Source organism: Embiotoca jacksoni, unplaced genomic scaffold (genome assembly GCF_022577435.1).
Source record: "Embiotoca jacksoni isolate LCO1_2020_lvr unplaced genomic scaffold, fEmbJac1.0.p SCAF_80, whole genome shotgun sequence".
Taxonomy (NCBI): Eukaryota; Metazoa; Chordata; class Actinopteri; family Embiotocidae; genus Embiotoca; species Embiotoca jacksoni.
In genome coordinates, this window is record NW_027185437.1 from 585,256 (window position 1) to 609,610 (window position 24,355).

At 45.3% G+C, this 24,355-nt stretch overlaps 1 protein-coding gene across 10 annotated transcripts in view; it reads right to left on the reverse strand.

Annotated features, from left to right (window-relative positions):
• The window catches only part of myt1a (myelin transcription factor 1a), a 156,505-nt gene that overhangs the window by 37,973 nt on the left and 94,177 nt on the right, over nucleotides 1-24,355 (reverse strand). For 5 of the 10 annotated variants that reach the window (XM_069139285.1, XM_069139286.1, XM_069139288.1 and 2 more), the window contains exons 8-19: nucleotides 21,431-21,571; nucleotides 19,681-19,771; nucleotides 19,404-19,517; nucleotides 19,106-19,323; nucleotides 18,670-18,878; nucleotides 16,838-17,053; nucleotides 16,609-16,757; nucleotides 7,771-7,833; nucleotides 5,390-5,458; nucleotides 5,135-5,197; nucleotides 4,896-4,979; nucleotides 3,033-3,254 (exon numbers count right to left, since the gene is read on the reverse strand). In XM_069139285.1, coding sequence (XP_068995386.1) covers nucleotides 3,033-3,254; nucleotides 4,896-4,979; nucleotides 5,135-5,197; nucleotides 5,390-5,458; nucleotides 7,771-7,833; nucleotides 16,609-16,757; nucleotides 16,838-17,053; nucleotides 18,670-18,878; nucleotides 19,106-19,323; nucleotides 19,404-19,517; nucleotides 19,681-19,771; nucleotides 21,431-21,571 — 1,639 coding nt within the window. The remainder of the gene's footprint in view (nucleotides 1-3,032; nucleotides 3,255-4,895; nucleotides 4,980-5,134; nucleotides 5,198-5,389; nucleotides 5,459-7,770; nucleotides 7,834-16,608; nucleotides 16,758-16,837; nucleotides 17,054-18,669; nucleotides 18,879-19,105; nucleotides 19,324-19,403; nucleotides 19,518-19,680; nucleotides 19,772-21,430; nucleotides 21,572-24,355) is intronic. The other 5 variants (XM_069139293.1, XM_069139289.1, XM_069139290.1 and 2 more) reach the window with 4 other exon arrangements.

A 24,355-nucleotide genomic window follows, 5' to 3' on the forward strand; every position in this document is an offset into this window, starting at 1 on the left:
TTTTTCCTGATGTGTCCTGATGTGTCCTGATGTGTCCTGCTGTGTCCTGATGTGTCCTACTGTGGCATGATACGTCCTGATGTGTTGTAATTTTTCCTGATTTGTCCTGAGTTGTCCAACTGTGTCCTACTGTGTCCAGATGTGTCCTACTGTGTCTTAATGTGTCTTACTGTGTCCTGATGTGTTCAACTGTGTCCTGAAGTGTCCTGATGTGTCCTACTGTGGCATGATGTGTCCTGGTGTGTCCCACTGTGTCCTGATGTGTCCCATTGTGTCCTGATGTGTCCTGATGTGTCCTGATAGTGTCCTACTGTGGCATGATACGTCCTGACGTGTTGTACTTTTTCCTGATGTGTCCTGCTGTGTCCTGATGTGTCCTGCTGTGTCCTGATGTGTCCTACTGTGGCATGATACGTCCTGATGTGTTGTAATTTTTCCTGATTTGTCCTGAGTTGTCTGACTGTGTCCTACTGTGTCCTTACGTGTCCTAATTTCTACTCGTGTTCTAAAGTGTCCTGATGTGTCATACTATGTCCTGATGTGTCCTGATGTGTCTTACTGTGTCGTAATGTGTCCTACGTTGTCCTGACTTGCCCTACTGTGTTTTGTTGTGTACTGAAGTGTTCTGATGTTTCCTACTGTGTCTTGATGTTTCTTTATGTGTCACACTTTGTCCTGATATTTCCTGATATGTCCTACTGTGTCCTGATGTGTCCTAATTTCTACTAGTGTTCTAAAGTGTCTTGATGCATCATGCTGTGTTCTGATGTGTCCAGATGTGTCCTTCCGATTCCTGATGTGTCCTACTTTGTCATACGGTGTCATGATCTTTCTTGAAGTGTCCTGACGTGTATTGATATGTCCTGATGTGTTGTACTTTTTCCTGATGTGTCCTACTGTGTCCTGAGTCGTCTGATTGTCCTACTGTGTCCTAATTTCCACTTGTGTTCTAAAATGTCCTGATGTGTCATACTATGTCCTGATGTGTCCTGATGTGTCCTACCCTGTCTTACTGTGTCCTAATGTGTCCTATGTTGTCCTGACGTGTCCTACTGTGTTTTGATTTGTACTGAAGTGTTCTGATGTTTCCTACTGTGTCTTGATGTGTCCTCAAGTGTCCTGATGTGTCCTGAGTTGTCCGACTGTGTCCTACTGTGTCCTGATGTGTCCCGATGCGTCCTACTTTGTCTAGAGTTGTCCGACTGTGTCCAACTGTGTACTGATGTGTCCTACTGTGTCTTGATGTGTCCTTAAGTGTCCTAATGTGTCCTAACGTTTCCTGGTGTGTCCAGCTTTGTCCTGATGTGGCCCACTGTGTCCTGATGTGTCCTGATGCGTCCTACTGTGTCATGATATGTCCTGATGTGTTATACTTTGTCCTGGTGTGTCCTACTGTGTCCTAAGTTGTCTGACTGTGTCCTGCTGTGCCCTGATGTGTCCTAATTTCTACTCGTGCTCTAAAGTGTCCTGATGTGTCCTACTGTGTTCTGATGTGTACTGATGTGTCCTGATGTTTCCTACTGTGTTCTGATGTTTCCCACTGTGTCCTGATGTTTCCCACTGTGTCCTCACGTGTCCTGATGTGTCTGACTGTGTCCTGAAGTGCCCCACTCTGTCCTGATGTGTCCTACCGTGTCCTGATGTGTCCTACTGTGTCCTGATGTGTCCCACCTGTTCATGATGTGTCATACTGTGTCTTGATGTGTACTGAAGTGTCCTGATGTGTCCTGATGTTTCCTGATGTGTCCTGAGTTGTCCGACTGTGTCCTGATTTTTCAGACTGTGTCCTACTATGTCCTGATGTGTCCTAATTTCTAATCGTGTTCTAAAGTGTCTTGATGCATCATACTGTGTTCTGATGTTTCCAGATGTGTCCTACTGTGGCATGATGTGTCCTGGTATGTCCAACTGTGTCCTGATGTTTCCCACTGTGTCCTGATGTGTCCTACTGTGTCATGATATATCCTGATGTGTTATACTTTGTCCTGATGTGTCCTACTGCGTCTTACTGTGTCCTAATGTGTCCTACTGTGTCCTGATGTGTCCTACTGCGTCTTACTGTGTCCTAATGTGTCCTATTGTGTCCTGACGTGTCCTACTGTGTTTTGAGGTGTCCTGAAGTGTTCTGATGTGTCCTGATGTGTCCTGATGTGTTATACTTTGTCCTGATATTTCCTGAGGTGTCCTACTGTGTCTTGATGTGTCCTGATGTGTCCGACTGTGTCCTACTGTGTCCAGATGTGTTCTGATGTGTCCTGATGTGTCTTGAGTTGTCCGACTGTGTCCTACTGTGTCCTAATGTGTCCTCCTGTGTCCTGATGTGTCCCACTGTGTCCTGACGCGTCCTACTGTGTTTTGATGTGTCCTGAAATGTTCTGATGTTTTCTACTGTGTCCTGATGTGTCCTGATGCATCCTGATGCGTCCTACCATTTCCTGATGTGTCCTACTTTGTCCTGATGTTTTCTACTATGTCCTGATATGGCCAAATGTTCTTGATGTGTTCTGATGTGTCCTACTGTGTCCTGATGTGTCGTATTCTGTCCTGATGTGTCGCACTCTATCCTGATGTGTCCTGAAGTGTACTATTGGTTCCTCGTTTGTCCTGATGTGTCCCACTGTGTCCTGATGTGTTCTGATTTGTCCAGATGTGTCCTATTGTGTTCTGATGTGTCCTGATGTGTCCTGACATGTCCTGATGTGTTTTGATTTGTCCTGATGTGTTTTGATGTGTCCTGATGTATCCTGATGTGTCTTGACCTGTCTTGATGTGTCCTGACGTGTCCTACTGCGTCCTGATTTGTCCTGATGTGTCCTGACGTGTTCTGATTTGTCCTGATATGTTTTGATGTGTCCTGATGTTTCCTGATGTATCCTGATGTTTTTTGACATGTCCTAATGTGTCATACTGTGTCTTGATGTGTCCTGATGTGTCCTACTGCATCCTGATTTTTCCTGATGTATCCTGATGTTTCTCCACAGAGGACTGAGATCCGTGTCTTTTGACAGATGTTTCTCAGGTGTGGAGATTACCTGCGGTGTGTCAGGAAGCTGCCGTTAGCATGACCCGACCCATCGCAGCCCGGTGTCGGACAGGTCGGACCTTCGCTCTTGAAGGCCTTCCAGGAGAACGGAGTGCCGTTCAGGAGACCTTCCTTTTGCCGGCGGGCGGCCAGAGGACAACCGTAGGCACTGCGGTGGGTCGCGTACTTCCCACTGATGTGTCCTAGACTGTCACAGCCGGGGACAGGACACCTGGAGACAGACGGACGGACGGCGGACGGACAACAATATGAACTCTGTGATGGATGAAATGTTTAATGCAACCATCGTCCATCAGTGATGTCATCAACCATCAGTGATGTCATCGTTGGTTTGTGAACGTTATGAATCCTCCAGTTCAGATTCTGTCCGTCACCATCTTGCTAGTTTGGAGTGGTTTGGAGCAGGAAGTGACCATATTTGGACGAGCTGGGGGAGGAGCCAGAGGTGGATCTGACCGATCTGATCGGAAACCTGACGATACTACGTCCCGCCCACCGATAGCTGTAACCTGACTGCACCACAGGCCTGTCAATCAAACAGACACGCCCCCAAAAACAGGTCTTCTTGAATCTTCTTTTCTAAAGAATGAGGGATTATTTTCAGATGGACCTCCAGAAAACTAATAAGAAGGAGTGACTTTAGCTAACAACACCGAGATAACTGATGGACACATTTTATTCACTTTGGATTTGATGAGAGAAGTTGAATGGGAGTCTATGGAGCCGGAGGCTTTTTGGAGCCGACCTCTAGTGGCACTCGCTGGTATTGCAGCTGAAGACACTTCTGGATCAGAACCATTTTACAAACCTTTTATATCCAGACTGAGGTTTGACTTCTTGTTTCCTGTTAACAGTACGACCCGATCATTGAGCTTCATCATCTTCATAAAGAACATCTTGTAAAGGACAGAGTGCATCATCGTGTTCAGTCCACTAATGTGTCATGTGTGTAAATATGATGCTGTCACAATTCATCGTTGTGTTGTTGTCTTTTTATTGTATCAGTTTCTTTCTGTCCACCTTATTCTCTCTCTCTTTCTGTCTCTATCTCTCTGTCTGTCTCTTTCTCTGTCTCTCTGTCCCTGTCTCTGTCTCTCTCTGGCTTTCTCTCTCTTTCTGTCTCTCTCTGGCTTTCTCTCTCTCTCTCTCTCTCTCTCTCTCTCTCTCTCTCTCTCTCTCTCTCTCTCTCTTTGTCTTTCTGTCTTTCTGCCTCTCTCTCTGTCATTCTCTCTCTCTGTCTCTTTCTGTCTCTGTCTCTCTGTCCCTGTCTCTCTCTGTCTTTCTCTCTGTCTCTCTCTCTCTGTCTCTCTCTCTCTCTCTCTCTCTCTCTCTCTGTCTTTCTCTCTCTCTCTCTTTCTGTCTACCTCTCTTTGTCTTTCTGTCTTTCTGTCGCTCTCTCTGTCTTTCTCTCTCTCTCTGTCTCTCTCACTTTCTCTCTTTCCTAAAATACTTACATGATCACGTCCGCTTTTATTTTAAAACTCTCCTTCTTGTCTTTACTTCCTGTCCTGATTGTTTCCAGCTGTTTAATTCTCTGACTTCCTGTTTCAGACCGTCGTCATGTCAACCGTTCAGTCTGAGTTAATCTAACCAGTTGTGTTCTCCTCCTGGACTCTCCCTCTGTCTCCTACTGGGGCCTCAGCTTGTCCCATCCTTACTGGACCTTTTGGACCTTTTGGACTGTGTTTTTCAGAGCTGTGTTATTTCCTGTTTTTTTCCATTAATCTTTTGTTTTTGGTAGTTTTTCACTAAAGGAGTTTATTGAGTCCATCCTCTGAGGATTGATGATCAATAACCTCGATCAGTTTTCACCTCTGACCTGGTGACATCACACCGAGCAGCAGTCGCTCACCTCAGCAGCTCCGAGTCCTCCTTGTCATCCTTAGTGGGCGTCGACTTGATCCCACTCTTCTTTGCTCGAGGACATCCGGACAGACTGAGGAAGAGGAGGAGAGAGGAAGAGTAACCAGACAGACTGAGGAAGAGGAGCACGAGGAGGAGGAGAGAGGAAGAGTAACCAGACAGACTGAGGAAGAGGAGGAAGAGGAACATGAGGAGGAGAGGAGGATGAACAGTAGGATGACCTCTGACCTCCTGTGCGAGGCGTAGTTCCCGGTGATGTGACCCGACCCGTCGCAGCCTGGCGTCGGACACCTGAGACACACACAGAGTCCAGGTCAGTTCCGCTGACTCAGCAGCTGACTCAGCAGGTTGTCAGTGAATGATTGAAGGATGACAGATTAACAGATTTGGAGAATTGGATGTGAGTGTGAGGAGGAGAGCAGCGACAGAGCTGTGAGGAGCTGCAGAGTGCTCAGTGAACGTGACAGGAAGAAGCACACATACTTTAGTTCAGCTGTGTGGGCAGCCATGAGGGTCCGAAGTGATTTATCAGCAAGAGGACAGCCTGACAGACTGGAAGATAGGTCAGAGAGAGAACGTTAGAAAGTATGAAGGAAGGAGACAGAACCTGACCTGCTCTACAGGACACACAGGGGGACAGCTGGGGGACAGCTGTCTCCTGTCCCTGAAGGCAGCTTCCCATTCGGCACTTAAGCGAAAATTTAAGGGAAACCTCACGGACAGCTTTGAGCCGCTCACTGTTCATTTTTTACACCTCTTATTGTTGTTAAAGCATCTCAGACACTCCAGATGGAACAGGAACTCTGTCTGAAACACATGTTCTCCTTTGGGAAACCTTTATTCTATTTGTAAAAATTTGAAAATGGGACATTTCACTGTTTTTTTCCCCCTCTAGACCACAATCGACCTGGTCCAGGTCCAGAACTAGAGCACTCACAGGTCAAATCTGGATTACATTATCACAGAGACACTAAAAATTATTTAAAAAAAAAAATAGCTTCTGATTTATGAAACCTTTATTCTATTTGTGAAAATAAAAAAGGGACATTTCACTGCTGTTTTCCCCTCTGGGCCGTGTTACCAGGTCTAATGTGGTCTGAAATGTCCCCTTCTTTGTTTTCATAAATAGAATAAACCAGAAACCATGTTTTTATTTTTATTTTTTATAATCTTTAGTGTTTGTGATAATTTAATCCAGGTTTGACCTGTGTGAGTGCTCTAGTTCTGGACCTGGACCGGCTCGATTGTGGTCAAGAGGGGAAAAAAGCAGTGAAATGTCCCTTTTTTATTTTTACAAATAGAATAAAGGTTTCCTAAAATAGAAAATGTGTTTCAGACAAAGTTCATGTTTCATCTAAAGTGTTAACAACATTAAGAAAAATAAAAAAATGGACAATGAGTGGCTCAAAGCTGGAAGTGAGGTTTCCCTTAACTTTCCCCTTAACTTTCCCCTTAAGTACCGAACCGGAAGCTGTGAACCAGAAGCTAACTTCAGCGTCGTCTCAGTAGTGGACGATGTGTGTGTCGCATCATGTGAGTCATCCAACGACGCCAGGTGCACGTGAAACTATCTGAAGGTGTCTCAGGTGAGCGCGTCCCACTCAGACAGGTCACACAGAGACCACGCCTCCTCCAAGTGTGTTTAATCTACATGTGTTCATATTGTGGAGCAATTCGCTCTCAAAATATAAAACTTTTTGTTCGTGCAATCTCCATTTCCGTGGCAACACATGGGGTAGGACTAACAACTGGAAACCAATCAGAAGGCTCTTATGTAACGTATGTCATGTTTACTATTCCAGGAAGTAGTCGGACCCTTAGCAACCACCTAGCAACAGAGAGGATTTCTAGTCTCCAACTGAATAAATACAGAACCGAAACACTAAACTGATCAGCTAGCTCAGTCTGGTTAGAACAAAGATATCTGAAGGACAAAGATATCTGATGAACAAAGATATCTGATGAACAAAGATATCTGATGAACAAAGATATCTGAAGGACAAAGATATCTGATGAACAAAGATATCTGATGAACAAAGAAATCCATGTTCTCATGTGTTTTTAACATTTTAGCTCCGTGTCATGTGTTCAAACCAAACCGGTCCAGCTAGCCGCCGCTAGGACTGTAAGTGCGTGACTATCCGTGGTGTTACGGTACGGGTGCTCGGAGCGACCAAAAAGGACCAAAAGAGACCCGACTTCACCAAATGGGTCATTTAATAGAACTATAACAAGTAGAAACTACATTATATTACATATTATATGAAACTCTATTCTCATTCTATATTCCCATTGAGGAGGCGGAGTGATATTTCCAGTGATGAGCAGGGTGTGTCGTCATGGTGATTTGTTCCAAATGTTCAGTTGACCAATCAGATCTGTAGGTCAGAACTACTGGTTGTATAATACTTGTTCCGACCCAGAATAGCGTCACATCCAACAACCTAAACCTGTGCAGGTGTTTCCTGCACCCGTCAGACAGGTGGAGCAGCAGGTAACTTTAATTTTCCTACTGAGAGTCTCACCTGTGTGTCCAGACTTTTTAAACTGTGTGTAAAGACGACATATAATGCAGCTGCAGCTACACGAGGCCCCGCCCCCTCTGATCAGTGTCAGGGCTGAAGGCCAGGTGTTCACAGGTGGTACAGGACTCTGCTGCTGAGCACGGCCCTGACTCCACCTCTCCACCTCTTTTATACTGTTTCCAGGAACAGATCAGTGAACAGGAGGAACACTGTGTCTTTAAAAGGGGATGTGGTCAGGGTGAATGTTGGTAGCAGAGGTCAACATCAGATCAGTCCTCAGCCTCACAAATCATCTTATAAACACTCTCTGATCTTTACCTGGAAGTCAGAGCGTCTTACCTGCGGTGTGATGCATAATTGCCGGTGATGTGTCCGCTGCCATCACAGCCTGGGGTGGGACATCTGAGGACGAGGACACAGGGACACACACACATCAGTCCACTGATCTCACTGACTCATTATGTTTGGACCTCACTGAGGAATCTGCTCTATAGAAATACAACTAAATAGAAGTTCTATGTCTATACTTGGTCGTCTTTTCAGACAGATCTGACCAATCACCAAGCATCAGTGATGTCATCATCCATCAGTGATGTCATCAACCAGCAGTGATGCCATCGTTGGTTTGTGAACGTTATGAATCCTCCAGTTCAGATTCTGTCCGTCACCATCTTGCTAGTTCGGAGCGGTTTGGAGCAGGAAGTGACCATATTTGGACGAGCTGGGGGAGGAGCCAGAGGTGGATCTGACCGATCTGATTGGAAACCTGAGGATACTACGTCCCGCCCACCGATAGCTGTAACCTGACTGCACCACAGGCCTGTCAATCAAACAGACACGCCCCCAAAAACAGGTCTTCTTGAATCTTCTTTTCTAATGAATGAGGGATTATTTTCAGATGGACCTCCAGAAAACTAAGAAGAAGGAGTGACTTTAGCTAACAACACCGAGATAACTGATGGACACATTTTATTCACTTTGGATTTGATGAGAGAAGTTGAATGGGAGTCTATGGAGCCGGAGGCTTTTTGGAGCCGACCTCTGGTGGCACTCGCTGGGATTGCAGCAGAAGACACTTCTGGATCAGAACCATCTTACAGACCTGAAGCTACGAACTCTTTTATATCCAGTCTGTGGTCTGATTTATTTTGAATCCTCCACATCCATTCACAAAACCTGAGTCTGTTTCTGCTTCATTGACATTAATTATTTTTGTTTTCTTGCAGATTTCTTATCCAGTCTGAGCTCATCAGTTAAATCTACAGTCACATGGAACAATGATCAGCTTCAGTATCGTCTCAAATCACACCAGAAGAACATCATCTTTACATGATGGACGCCACCGTCCAACAGGACGGAGACACCACCATCCAACATATGTATATATATATATATATAAATATATGTATATATGTATGCATATATTGGGGTGGCACAGTGGTTAGCATTGTCGCCTCACAACAAAAAGGTTCGGGGTTCGAATCCGGTCCTGGGCATTTCTGTGCGGAGTTTGCATGTTCTCCCTGTGCTTGCGTGGGTTCTCTCCGGGTTCTCCGGCTTCCTCCCAACACCCAAAAAACATACACCTCAGGTTAGATGGTGCCGTGCTAGTGGCAGCCTGTTGCAGCAGCTCCCCCCCGAGATGCTGCTGTAGTGAAAAAATTTCCCCTCGGGGATTAATAAAGTACAAATAAAATAAAAATATGTATGTGTATGTATAGCTTACATACACACATATATATATATATATATATATATATATATATATATATATATATATGTATCTGTATATGTACAGCTCTGGAAAAAATTTAGAGACCTCTCCAAATGTTTCTTAAATCAGCATCTCTACATGTACGGCAGCCGTTCCATTCCAGTCTGTTGAATTCCAATACAGGAACACCTGATTCTACTGAATGAGGTACTGATCAGGTGATCACCTGATCAGTACCTCATTCAGTAGAATCAGGTGATCACCTGAACCAAAACTTATTTAATGACGAAAAGTATAACAACCAGTGCTGTGGTCATCACTATCCTCTTGCAATATGACCAGCTGGATGGCAGAAATGGTGCTCGTAATACGTCAAAAGTAATTGGAATAAAAAAAGTGACTATTGACCAAAAGAGTTAAAAAGAAAATTCTGAGTGACTAAAAGAAGAGTTCAATTCTGGTTTTACTGGCAGAAGGATACAGTGATCGGCAGGCTGCTTCCATCGTTCAAATGTCAAAGACGACGGTTCATAAGAACGAGGTCAAGCAGCAGACATTAGGGACAACAAAGCTACAGACGTTAGGGACAACAAAGCTACAGACATTAGGGAAAACAAAGCTGCAGACGTTAGGGACAACAAAGCTGTAGACATTAGGGACAACAAAGCTGCAGACGTTAGGGACAACAAAGCTACAGACATTAGGGACAACAAAGCTACAGACGTTAGGGACAACAAAGCTACAGACATTAGGGACAACAAAGCTGCAGACATTAGGGACAACAAAGCTGCAGACATTAGGGACAACAAAGCTGCAGACGTTAGGGACAACAAAGCTACAGACGTTAGGGACAACAAAGCTGCAGACATTAGGGACAACAAAGCGGCAGACGTTAGGGACAACAAAGCTACAGACCAGCAGAGGACCAAAACGACTCTCCGCTCACCGGGATGACCTCCAACTCATTCCAATGTCACTCAACAACCGTAGGATGACATCAAGTGACCTCCAAAAAGAACGACAGACAGCAGCTGGGGTGAAGAGGATGGTGAGGACGGTGAGGACGGTTAGAAACAGGCTCCTAGCGGCTGAAGTTGGGCAAAGATAGAAAAAAAGCCCTTCATCATGAGAAGCAAAGAAGAGCCAGGCTGAGGTTTGAAGAAGACCAGAAGGATTGGACCATAGAGGACTGGAGGAAGGTCATCTTCTCTGAGGAGTCCAATGTTCAGCTTTGTCCAACACCTGGTGGTCTAATGGTTAGACGGAGACCTGGAGAGGTCGACGAGCCACAGAGTCGCCACCTCCTGTGAAATGTGGTGGAGGATCGGTGAAGATCTGAGGGGCTTCAGCAAGGTTGGAATCTGACAGATTTGTCTTCGTGAAGGACGCATGAATCAAGCCGAGGACAAAGTTGTCCTGGAAGAAAACGTGCTTCTTTCTGCTCTGACGATGTTCCCCAACTCTGAGGAGGGTTCTTCCAGCAGGACGATGCTCCATGAAACACAGCCAGGTCAGTGAAGGTGTGGATGAAGGACCACCAGATCAGGACCCTGTCATGGCCGGCCAGATCTCCAGACCTGAATCCCATTGAAAACCTCTGGAATGTGATGAAGAGGAAGATGGACGGTCACCAGCCGTCAAACAAAGCCGAGCTGCTTGAATCTTTGGACCAGGAGTCATAAAGTCTCCCAACATCAAAGTGAAAGAGGTGGAGAGACGCCAAGACGCATGAAGCTGGGATTGGAAATCAATAATCAATTATTCCACCAAATATTGATTTCTGAACTCTTCCCAAGTTAAAATTTTTTTATATTGTGTTGTTTAAAAATGGAAATGAACTTGTTTTCTTTGCATTATTCCAGATCTGAAAACTCTGCCTCTTTTTTGTTATTTTGACCAGTTGTCATTTTCTGCAAATAAATGTTCTAAATGAAAATATTTGAAATTTGGGAGAAATGTTGCCAGTAGTTTGTAGAAAAAAAACAGAATTTTTCATTTTACTCAAACACACCAATAAACAGTAAAACCAGAGAAAGAGAAGTGGTCTCTTATTTTTTTTCGAGAGCTGTATGTATATGTATGTATATGTATGTATGTATATGTATGTATGTATATGTATGTATATGTATGTATACAGTGGGTACGGAAAGTATTCAGACCCCTTTAAATTTTTCACTCTTTGTTTCATTGCAGCCATTTGCTAAAATCAAAAAAGTTCATTTTATTTCTCATTAATGTACACTCAGCACCCCATCTTGACAGAAAAAAACAGAAATGTAGAAATTTGTGCAAATTTATTAAAAAAGAAAAACTGAAATATCACATGGTCATAAGTATTCAGACCCTTTGCTGTGACACTCATATTTAACTCACATGCTGTCCATTTCTTCTGATCCTCCTTGAGATGGTTCTACTCCTTCATTGGCGTCCAGCTGTGTTTAATTAAACTGATTGGACTTGATTAGGAAAGGCACACACCTGTCTATATAAGACCTTACAGCTCACAGTGCATGTCAGAGCAAATGAGAATCATGAGGTCGAAGGAACTGTCCAAGGAGCTCAGAGACAGAATTGTGGCAAGGCACAGATCTGGCCGAGGTTACAAAATAATGTCTGCAGCACTCAAGGTTCCTAAGAGCACAGTGGCCTCCATAATCCTTAAATGGAAGAAGTTTGGGACGACCAGAACTCTTCCTAGACCTGGCCGTCCAGCCAAACTGAGCAATCGTGGGAGAAGAGCCTTGGTGAGAGAGGTAAAGAAGAACCCAAAGATCACTGTGGCTGAGCTCCAGAGATGCAGTAGGGAGATGGGAGAAAGTTCCACAAAGTCAACTATCACTGCAGCCCTCCACCAGTCGGGGCTTTATGGCAGAGTGGCCCGACGGAAGCCTCTCCTCAGTGCAAGACATATGAAAGCCCGCATAGAGTTTGACAAAAAACACATGAAGGACTCCCAGACTATGAGAAATAAGATTCTCTGGTCTGATGAGACCAAGATTGAACTTTTTGGCGTTAATTCTAAGCGGTATGTGTGGAGAAAACAAGGCACTGCTCATCACCTGCCCAATACAATCCCAACAGTGAAACATGGTGGTGGCAGCATCATGCTATGGGGGTGTTTTTCAGCTGCAGGGACAGGACGACTGGTTGCAATTGAAGGAAAGATGAATGCGGCCAAGTACAGAGATATCCTGGAAGAAAACCTCTTCCAGAGTGCTCTGGACCTCAGACTGGGCCGAAGGTTCACCTTCCAACAAGACAATGACCCGAAGCACACAGCTAAAATAACAAAGGAGTGGCTTCGGAACAACTCTGTGACCATTCTTGACTGGCCCAGCCAGAGCCCTGACCTAAACCCAATTGAGCATCTCTGGAGAGACCTGAAAATGGCTGTCCACCAACGTTCACCATCCAACCTGATGGAACTGGAGAGGATCTGCAAGGAAGAATGGCAGAGGATCCCCAAATCCAGGTGTGAAAAGCTTGTTGCATCATTCCCAAGAAGACTCGTGGCTGTACTCGCTCAAAAGGGTGCTTCTACTCAATACTGAGCAAAGGGTCTGAATACTTATGACCATGTGATATTTCAGTTTTTCTTTTTTAATAAATTTGCACAAATTTCTACATTTCTGTTTTTTTTTTCTGTCAAGATGGGGTGCTGAGTGTACATTAATGAGAAATAAAATGAACTTTTTTTGATTTTAGCAAATGGCTGCAATGAAACAAAGAGTGAAAAATTTAAAGGGGTCTGAATACTTTCCGTACCCACTGTATGTACAGTGCATCTGAAATGTATTCACAGCACTTCACTTTTCCCACATTTTGTTATGTTACAGCCTGTGGTGGTGGGATGTGGTTTTAGCTCAGCTGCAGAGGGGAGAGAGTAGGTGGATGGTTCAGGGAACGGTGCCAGAAAAGTGTGATGAGCACAGCTGAACTGAGTGGGGACTAATGAGCACAGCTGATCGGGATGGGGACTAATGATCTTTCTCCTATAAAGTGAGCAGGGAGAAGGAGGTTGGAGGGAGGTGAAGGCAGAAGGATGTAACCAGCGCTCGAGGGCACGGCAGCAGAGCGCGGGGACCGGGAGTGAGATTAATGAAAATAAACCCTGTTAAAAGCGGAGGCCTTTGTCTGGAACACATTTTGTCTGAGGAACCCACCCACCGTAGCACCGGACCCGTTACACAGCCTTATTTCAAAATTGATTAAATTATACAAACAATACCCAATTATGATAACGTTAAAAAAGTATGTTTGAAATTTCTGCAAATCTATTAAAAATAAAAAATCACATGTACATAAGTATTCACAGCCTTTGCCATGACACTTAAAATTGAGCTCAGGTGCATCCTGTTTCCACTGATCATCCTTGAGATGTTTCTAGAACTTGATTGGAGTCCACCTGGTAAATTCAGTTGATTGGACATGATTTGGAAAGACACACACCGTCAAAAAGGTCCCACAGCTGACATGTCAGAGCACAAACCAAGACATGAAGTCCAAGGAATCGTCTGTAGACCTCAGACAGGATTGTATGGAGGCTCAGATCTGGGGAAGGGTACAGAAACATTTCTGCAGCATTGAAGGTCCCAATGAGCACAGTGGCCTCCATCATCCGTAAATGGAAGAAGTTTGGAACCACCAGGACTCTTCCTAGAATCGGCCGCCCGGCCAAACTGAGCGATCGGGGGAGAAGGGCCTCAGTCAGGGAGGTGACCAAGAACCCGATGGTCACTCTGACAGAGCTCCAACGTTGCTCTGTGAAGAGAGGAGAACCTTCTAGAAGGACAACCATCTCTGCAGCACTCCACCAAGCAGGCCTGTATGGTAGAGTGGCCAGACAGAAGACACTCCTCAGTAAAAGGCTCATGACACCAAAAGGCACCTGAAGGACTGTCAGACCATGAGAAACTAAATTCTCTGGTCTGATGAAACAAAGATTGAATTCTTTGGCCTGAATGCCAAGCGTCATGTTTGGAGGAAACCAGGCACCGCTCATCACCTGGCCAACACCATCTCTACGGTGAAGCATGGTGGTGGCAGTATCATGCTGTGGGCATCAGCGGCAGGAACCGGGAGACTAGTCAGGATCGAGGTAAAGATGTATGCAGCAATGTACAGAGAGATCTGAAAATGTCTGTGCACCGACGCTCCCCATCCAACCTGATGGAGCTTCAGATGTCCTGCAAAGAACAACGGGAGAAACTGCCCAGAAATAGGTGCCAAGCTTGTAGCAGCATACTCAAAAATACTTGAGGCTGGGACTGCTGCCAAAGGTGCTTCAACAAAGTATTGAGCAAAGGCTGTGAATGCGTATGTACGTTATATTTTCGTTGTTTATTTTTAATAGATTAGCAAAAATTTTAAACAAACTTTTTTCACTTTGTCATTATGGGGAATTGTGTGTAGAATTTTTAGGAAAAAAATGAATTTAATCAATTTTGGAATAAGGCTGTAACACAACAAAATGTGGAAAAAGTGAAGCGCTGTGAATATATATATATATATACTGTATGTATGTGTGTGTATATATGTGTATACATATATATGTGTATATACACTGCTCCAAAAAATAAAGGGACCACTTAAACAACTCAATGTAACTCCAATCAATCCCACTTCTGTGAAATCAAGCTGTCCAGTTTGGATCAACACTGATTGAGGATCAGTTTCACCTGCTGTTGTACAAATGGAACAAACAGGTGGAAATGAGGCAATTATCAAGACAACCTTATAAAGGAACGGTTCTGCAGGTGGTGACCACAGACCGTTTCTCTGTCCTCGTCCTTTCTAGATGATTGTTGGTCCCTTTTGCATTTTGCCAGTGTCCTCACCACTAGAGGGAGCATGAGGTGTCTCCAACTCACAGAAGTTGTTCAGGTAGTGCAGCTCATCCAGGATGGCACATCAATGCACGCTGTGGCAAGAAGGTTTGCTGTGTCTGTCAGCACAGTGTCAAGAGGACGGAGGACATACCGGGAGACGGGCCGGTCCACCAGGAGACGTGGAGGGGGCCGTAGGAGGACAACAACCCGGCAGCGGGACCGCTATCTGCTCCTTTGTGCAAGGAGGAGCAGGAGGAGCGCTGCCAGAGCCCCACAAAATGACCTCCAGCAGGCCACTAATGTGCATGTTTCTGCTCAAACTGTCAGAAACAGACTCCATGAGGGCGGTACGAGGACCCGACGTCCACAAGTGGGGTCTGTGCTCACAGCCCAACACCGTGCGGGGCGACCGGACTTTACCGGAGAACACCGAGATCGGCAGCTTCTCCGTCGGCGTCCTGTGGTCTTCACGGATGAGAGCAGGTTCACACTGAGCACACGTGACAGACGTGACGGAGTCTGGAGACGCCGTGGAGAACGTTCTGCTGCCTGCAACATCCTCCAGCGGGACCGGGTCGGCGGCGGGTCAGCGACGGTCTGGGGAGGCGTTTCTTCGGAGGGCAGCGCAGCCCTCCGTGGGCTAGCCAGAGGTACCCTGACTGCCATTAGGTCCCGGGATGAGATCCTCAGACCCATTGAAGACCATCTGCTGGTGCAGCGGGTCCTGGGTTCTTCTGATGCAGGACAATGCTCGGCCTCATGTGGCTGGAGTGTGTCAGCAGTTCCTGCACGATGAAGGCGTCGACGCTACGGACCGGCCCGCCCGTCCCCCAGACCTGAATCCAATCCAGCACATCCGGGACATCGCGTCTCGTTCCGTCCGCCGACGCCACGTCCACCGCAGACTGTCCGGGAGTGGACCGATGCTTTGATCCGGGTCTGGGAGGAGATCCCTCAGGAGAACATCCGTGGTCTCATCAGGAGCATGCCCAGGCGTTGTAGGGAGTGATACAGGCACGTGGAGGACACACACACTACTGAGACTCATTTGGACTTGTCTTCAGGAATCTCCACAGAAGTTGGATCAGCCTGTGATCTGATTTTTCCACTTTTATTTGGAGTATGATTCTGAATCCAGACCTCCATGGATAATGATTCTGATTTCCATTGATCATTCTGATGTTATTTTGTTCTCAACACATTCCACTATGTAATGAATCAAGATTTGAACTGGAACATTTCATTCATTGAGATCTGGGATGTGTTGTTTAAGTGTGCCCTTTATTTTTTGGAGCAGTGTATAAACACAGAGATTTATGTTTGTATATTTATGTATTTATATACAGTATATGTGTGTGTGTGTGTGTGTACGTGTGTGTGTGTGTGTGTGTACGTATGTGTACGTTTGTATATTTTATATTGTTTATATATGTATATATATTTGTATATTTTATATTGTTTATATATGTATATATATTTGTATATGTATGTATATGTCTTTGTATGTATCTATGTATATGCATGTATGTGTATGTATGTATATATATTTATATATATATGTATGTATATATGTGTCTGCACGTATATATATGTATATATTTTTGTATTCGGAGGTTCTGTAAAACTCTGACTTACACCAGAATCTCTTTTTTGCTGTCTTTGGGCTGAAACTTGACCTTGAAGCTGCTGCTGGTGACCTCACCGGGGTACTTCCTGTCCTCCAGGTGTTCCTGGTCCTCCTCCTCCCCCTCTGATGAGGTGTATGAGGGAGCGGTGTAATCCACCTGAGGACAGGTAGATCAGAACAGTTGAGTGACTCCTCAGTGTGTCTCACAGAGCGGGGACATGTGGAGGGGAACTGTACCTCCTCATGGTCCTCCTCTTTGACTCCACTGGGTTTGGTGAAATCTAGCGGCTCCTCCCACTCCGGCTGACTGTGTCCCTGAGACATGGGAGCTCCCACATGTTGGGAGGAGGATGACGAGGAAGATGAAGGCTCCGGAGACTGCATGCCCTCCCTCTTTGTCTTCTTCATGCTGAGGTCCAACGTGCCGTTCTCATCCACCTCAATGTCTGGATCCTGCAGGTTTACATAAAGTCAACACGTCAACAAGTGAACATGTTACGTAAACGTGAGGTGAACATGTGAAGTGACAATGTAAACACGTGAATGTGTGAATTTCCACCTCGATGTTCGGATCTTGCACGTGAGGTCAACATGTGAACATGTGAAGTCAACATGTGAACATGTAAACGTGAAGTCAACATGTTAACATGTGAAGTCAACAAGTGAACATAGGAAGGGAGCATTTGAACATGTGAACATGGTAACATGTCAGGTGAACATGGAACATGGTAACATGGTAATATGTGAGGTGAACATGGTAACATGAACATGGTAACGTGAACATGGTAGCGTGAGGTGAATATGATAATATGGTAACATGGGCGGTGAACATGGTAACGTGAAAATGGTAACATGTGAGGTGAACATGTTAACGTGAGGTGAACATGTTAGTATGTTAGGTGAACATGGTAACATGGGAGATGAACATGGTAATGTGAACAGGTGAAGTCAACATGTGAACATGTAAACGTGAAGTCAACATGTGAACGTGAAGTCAACATGTTAACATGTGAAGTCAACATGTTAACGTGAAGTCAACAAGTGAACATAGGAAGGGAACATTTGAACAGGTGAACATGAGAACATGGTAACGTGTAAGGTGAACCTGGTAATATGGTAACATGAGGTGAACATGTTAACGTGAACATGGTAAAATGTTACCATGTTAACATGTAAGGTGAACATGTTAACATGTGAGGTGAACATGGTAACATGTGAGGTGAACATGGTAACCTGTGAACATGTGAAGTCAACATAGAAGGGAACATTTGAACACGTGAACATGAGAACATGGTAACATGGGAGGTAAACATGGTAACGTGAACATAGTAACGTTAACATGGTAACGTGAGGTGAACATGGTAATATGGTAACATGGTAACATGTGAGGTGAACATGTTAACATGGGAGGTGAACATGGTAACGTGAACATGGTAATGTGAACATAGTAACGTTAACATGGTAACGTGAGGTGAACATGATAATATGGTAACATGGCAACATGTGAGGTGAACATGTTAACATGGGAGGTGAACATGGTAACATGTGAGGTGAACATGTGAGGTGAACATGCTAACATGAGGTGAACATGTGAGGTGAAAATGGTAACATGTGAGGTGAACATGTGAGGTGAACATGGTAAAATGGGAGGTGAACATGGTAACGTGAGGTGAACATGTGAGGTGAACATGGGAGGTGAACAATGGTAACATGGGAGGTGAACATGTTAACATGGGAGGTGAACATGGTAACATGGGAGGTGAACATGGTAACATGTGAGGTGAACATGGGAGGTGAACAATGGTAACATGGGAGGTGAACATGTTAACATGGGAGGTGAACATGGTAACGTGAGGTGAACATGTGAGGTGAACATGGTAACGTGAGGTGAACATGTGAGGTGAACATGGTAACGTGAGGTGAACATGTGAGGTGAACATGGTAACATGTGAGGTGAACATGGTAACATGGGAGGTGAACATGGTAACATGTGAGGGCAATATGGTAACATGGTAACATGGTAACATGGTAAGGGCGTCCACTGCAGCGGAGCCCCAGAGCAGTGATACCTTGCAGGGCTCCCTGGGTTTGGGACTGAGGGTACTGAGTGTCTCAGGTCTCTCCCAGCAGCGGGTGGACAGGTTGAGGATGGCGGTCGCTGCCATGTGGGCGGCCTCAGCGTCCTGACTGTAGTCATACCCGGAGGAGGACGAGGCGCTCTTGGAGAATCCTCCGGACATGCTGTGGCTTGGGGACGAGGCCTTGGGGAATGTTTTAGCTGTGTGTGGGGGTAGATGGGGGGCGGGGGGGAGTGTACAGGAACAGGAAGTAAACAGCTGTTCAACACAACATCTGTCCAACAGGAAGCAGTGATAGACACATGTCTAATATAAACGACTGCTTCACTGAAACCTGTATTTCACGTGTGACGACACGCTACACCCTACCCTACCCAGTCTAACCTGTAGGAGGAGCTCAGGTGTGTCTTAGGTCTGTGTGTCTTACATTTGAAGGCTTTGGGTGATGTTTCCGCTGCGCCAGGTGTCTTTGGGATGAGCATCCTCTTTCCAAACACCTGGACATCGAAGCTTGCATAGTCAAAGGACACCTTTGAGTACTTCTCCAGCTCCTTGGCCAGGTTGGCCCGGGGCGTGGTGGTCACGGTGTTGGGCCGGTAGCTGCCGTACTGAGGGATCTCCAGCTGCTTCACGAAACACATGGGCCTGGGGGAGGAGTCACAAGTTACATCACGTCACCCGGACACAGGCACGCACTGCTGTCTGTAGGACACTGTCTGTCCTACCTGAGGACTCTGTCAGAGTTGGAAGAAGGTTCGCTGGCTGCAGGCTGCAGGTGGATCTGCTTGTCCTGGGTCTTGTTCAGCTTCGTTGCAGCAGCGATGGGGCAACCGGACAGACTGATGGGAGGGACAGACACGTGTGAGCAGGAATTAGTCAACACGTCAACATGTCATCATCGACAAGGCTGTGTGTGTATTAGTGGGATTACATGAGGCTGGTTCTTATGAGGTGTCACTCAGGTGTAAATATACTGCAATGTGTGTGCGTGTGCGTAGAAACCTGCGGTGTGTGTTGCGGTTACTGTTCACATGTCCTTGTCCTGTACATCCAGGTGTGGGACACTTCAGGACGTTCTCGTGCATGGCGAGGACTACAGACACACAGAGGGTCAGTGGGTTTAGTTAGTTAGCAGACGATGATGTCACTAGTTCACTGCAAATAATGATGTCATTAGTTCACTGCAGATGATGATGTCACTAGTTCACTGCAAATAATGATGTCACTAGTTCACTGCAAATAATGATGTCACTAGTTCACTGCAAATAATGATGTCACTAGTTCACTGCAGATGATGATGTCACTAGTTCACTGCAGATGATGATGTCACTAGTTCACTGCAGATGATGATGTCACTAGTTCAATACAGATGATGGTGGTAATAAGAGCAGCTGTAGTTCAGTAACAGTATTGCTGTTATTATTAGTAGAGGTGAAGTCCTGTAACAGAGGGAGGTAGTCGCTGTAATATTAAAGCCGCAGATATTAATATGAATAATTAGAAACTATAAAGTCTGAGTGAGTGCCCATGTAACAGCTGAAGTTTCATATGTCCTCATAAGAGTATGAATTGTGTGTAGTATGGAAACAAAACGGCAGCAGCAGTGTTACAGCAGGGCAGATACAGTTAATGAGTATAAATCAGTCTCGGGTGTGTTTGACCGGCAGGTGTTCAGACAGAAAGGATCCAGGTAAAAGCAGGTGAGTGACTGGTTGCCATGGTGATCTTGAGGGAGCAGAGAGGGGAGGGGCTCTCTCATACACAGGCACTGACAGGAGAAGTAGAGGGATAAAATTGACTATGTGGAGAGCCTTTGAAAATCCTCAGTGAGAAAAAATTACCATTCCTATCAACAAAATTCTTTCACTGTGAAAGGCAGAAACTTGTCGGTAATGCCTGTTTTAAATTTAATGTTTCTACTTCTTATTAAATGGGCTCGGTGGCAGGTTAGAGGCACCCTCCGTTTCTGATTCAGACCCAAAATTTCACAGCTCTTGGGAGTCTATTGGAGAGTTTAGAGGGGATTTTGGCCGAACAATGAGTCCTATCACAATGAGAGTTGCACTGAAAGCTGAATGAAAACTGACAAAACTCCCAACAGTTGGATTTATAAATTGTTCATGTAAAATTAAAAGGCGGGCAGAGCAGAGGGCAAAAAACAGGATTAGAACAATTTTTTTCACAATATTTCAGGGGTCCAAAGGTAGAGTGAGGGACATCACGTGACATCATACGTGACATCATCCACTCTAGATCTGAACCTTCCAAAAAGTTTGTGAAACGTAACTTGCGATTTTGAAAAAACTGTGATGGATATCAAAACACGGTTTTAATCAGTAAAAGGTCAAAGACTTGTGACCCACTTAAACTTTGAATGACATTTCTACTGTAAAGTATGCCTGAGCTATAGGGCTCCGAAAGTGACTGAATTTGTCGAAAATTGGCGCAAATATTTTTTGTGAGCTACATAAACACAGTACGATGAATCACTACCAGAAGTCATAGCACACTATTCCTGATCGATATGCATATTTTGATGAGTTATTTATGGGTTTTCTCAAAGTTTCACTGTGAAGTTTTGGCCGGAAACGAAAAAATAGGAAGAAGTATGAGCAATAGTATATAGTTTGGTATTTAAATTAACACACGAAATGAAACACAGATAAACTCAGGCTTTTGTCCTCTTCTCTGTCCCCTGTTGAAGGACAGAAGATTCCTCAGGTCTCGTGTCCACTGCAGTGGGTGTACTCACTCTCTGGAGGGATACGGTCCTTGTGAGGACATCCTGACAGACTGCGGTGGTGAGGGTACAACCCGGTCACGTGACCCGTCCCATCACAGCCTGGGGTCGGACACTTCACCTCCTTCTTTTCTGGAGACAACAGGACGGAGGCTGTTAGAGATGACAGAGGGTATTAGAGATGATGGTGGGTGCAAGAGGGTGTTAGAGGTCACGGAGGGTGTTAGAGAAGGCGGAAGATTTCAGAGAAGAAGGAGGATGTTAGAGATGGTGGAGGGTGTTACAGATGACATAGGGTGAAAAAGATTATGGAGAGTGTTATAGAGTCTTACAGATGATGGAGGATGTTAGAGATGATGGAGGTTGTTACAGATGATGGAGGATGTTAGAGATGATGAAGGGTGTTACAGATGATGGAGGGTGTTGGAGGGTGTTAGAGATAACATGGGTGTTAAAGGGTGTTAGAGATGACAGAGGGTGTTGGAGATGATGGAGGGTGTTAGAGAAGATGGAGGGTGTTAGAGATGATGAAGGTTGTTAGAAGGAGTTAGAGGTGATGGAGGGTGTTAAAGATGGCGGAGGGTGTTAGAGATGATGGCGGGTGTTAGAGATGATGAAGGGTGTTAAGAGATGATGGAGGGTGTTGAAGGGTGTTAGAGATGACGGAGATTGTTAAAGATGATGGAAGGTGTTAGAGGGTGTTTGAAATAATGGAATGTTTTAGAGGGTGTTAGAGATGGCAGAGATTGTAAGAGATGAAGGAGGGTGGTAGAGATGACAGTGGGTATTCGAGATGATGGAGGGTGTTAGACTTGAACGGATGGTGTTAGAGATGACGGAGGGTGTTAGAGATGAAGGATGGTGTGAGAGATGACGGAGGGTGTAAGAGGGTGTCAGAGATTATGGAGGGTGTTAGAGATGATGGAGTGTGTTAGAGATGATGGAGGTTGATAGAGAGGGTTAGACTTGACAGAGGGTGTTAGAGATGATGGAGGCTGGTAGAGATGACGGAGGTTGTTAGAGGGTGTTAGAGATGGTGGAGGGTGTTAGATTTGACAGAGGTTGTAAGAGGACGTCAGAGATTATGCAGGGTGTTATCGATGACGGAAGGTTTTAGAGGGTGTTAGAGATGATGGAGGCTGGTAGAGATGACGGAGGTTGTTAGAGGGTGTTAGAGATGGTGGAGGGTATGAGAAATGACGGAGGTTGGTAGAGGGTGTCAGAGATTATGGAGGGTGTTAGAGATGATGGAGGGTGTTAAAGATGACGGAGATTTGTGGAGGGCGTTAGAGATGATGGAGTTTGTTAGAGATGACGCAGAGTGTTAGAGGGTTTGTGAAATGATGGAAGGTGTTAGAGATGACGGAGGTTTTTAGAGGGCGTCAGAGTTTATGGAGGGTGTTAGAGATTATGGAGGCTGTTAGAGATTATGGAGGCTGTTAGAGATGACGTAGGGTGTTAGAGGTGATGGAGGTGTTAAGGATGATGGAGGGTGTTACAGATGAGGGAGGTTTTTAGAGGGTTTCAGAGGTGACGGAGGTTTTTAGAGGGTGTCAGAGATTATGGAGGCTGTTAGATATGATGTATGGTGTTAGAGGTGATGGAGGTGTGAAGGATGACAGATGTTTTTATAGGGTGTTAGAGATGACGAAGTTTTTCAGAAGGTGTTAAAGATGACGGAGGGTGATAGAGGGTGTTAAAGATGAAGGAGGGTGTGAGAGATGACGGAGATTTGTTGAGGGTGTTAGACTTGACGGAGAGTGTTAGAGATGATGGAGGGTGTTGCAGATGATGGAGGTTTTTAGAGGGTTTTAGAGATTATGGAGGCTGTCAGAGATGACGAGGGAGGTGTTAGACATGAATTGTGGTGTTAAAGATGACGATGGGTGTTAGAGGGTGTTAGAGATGATGCAGATTGTCAGAGATGATGCAGGGTGTTAGAGGTGATGGAGGTTGTGAAAGATGATAGATGTTTTGATAGGGTGTCAGAGATGACGAAGTTTTTCAGAAGGTGGTAAAGATGACGGAGGGTGATAGAGGGTGTAAGAGATGACGGAGGCTGTTAGAGATGACGGAGTGTTTTAGAGGGTGTTAGAGATGACGGAGAATTGTTGAGGGTGTTAGACTTGACGGAGGGTGTTAGAGATGATGCAGGGTGTTGGAGATGATGGAGGTTTTTAGAGGGTGTTAGAGATGAAGAGGGGGGTGTTAAAGATGAAGTGTGGTGTTAGAGATGACGGTGGGTGTTAGAGGGTGTTAGAGATGATGTAGATTGTCAGAGATGATGGAGGGTGTTTGAGATGACGGAGATTGGTGGAGGGTGTTAGTGATGACGGAAGGTGTTAGAGGTGATGGAGGTGCTAGAGATGACGGATGTTTTTAGAGGGTGTTGGAGATGACGGCGATTGTTAGATGGTGTTAGAGATGAAGGAGGGTGTTAGAGAAGATGGAATGTGTTAGATTTGGCGGAGGTTTTTCGAGGGTGTTAGACTTGATGGACTGTGTTAGAGATGATGGAGGTTGTTCGAGATGATGGAGGGTGTTACACATGACGGACGTTTTTTGAGGGTGTTAGACTTGACGGAGGGTGTTAGAGATGACGGAGTTTTTTTTAGAGATGATGGAGGGTGTTAGAGATGACAGAGGGTGTTAGAGATGATGGAGGCTGATAGAGATGACGGAGTGTTTTAGACGGTGTTAGAGATGACGGACGGTGTTAGAGATGACGGACATTTGTTGAGGGTGTTAGACTTGACGGAGGGTGTTAGAGATGATGGAGGGTGTAAGAGATGACAGAGGTTTTTAGAGGGTGTTAGAGATGACGGAGGCTGTCAGAGATGACGTGGGGTGTCAGAGATCATGGGTGGTTATAGGGATGACGGAGGGTGTTAGAGGGTGTTAGAGGTGGTGGAGGGTGTTAGACTTGACAGAGGTTGT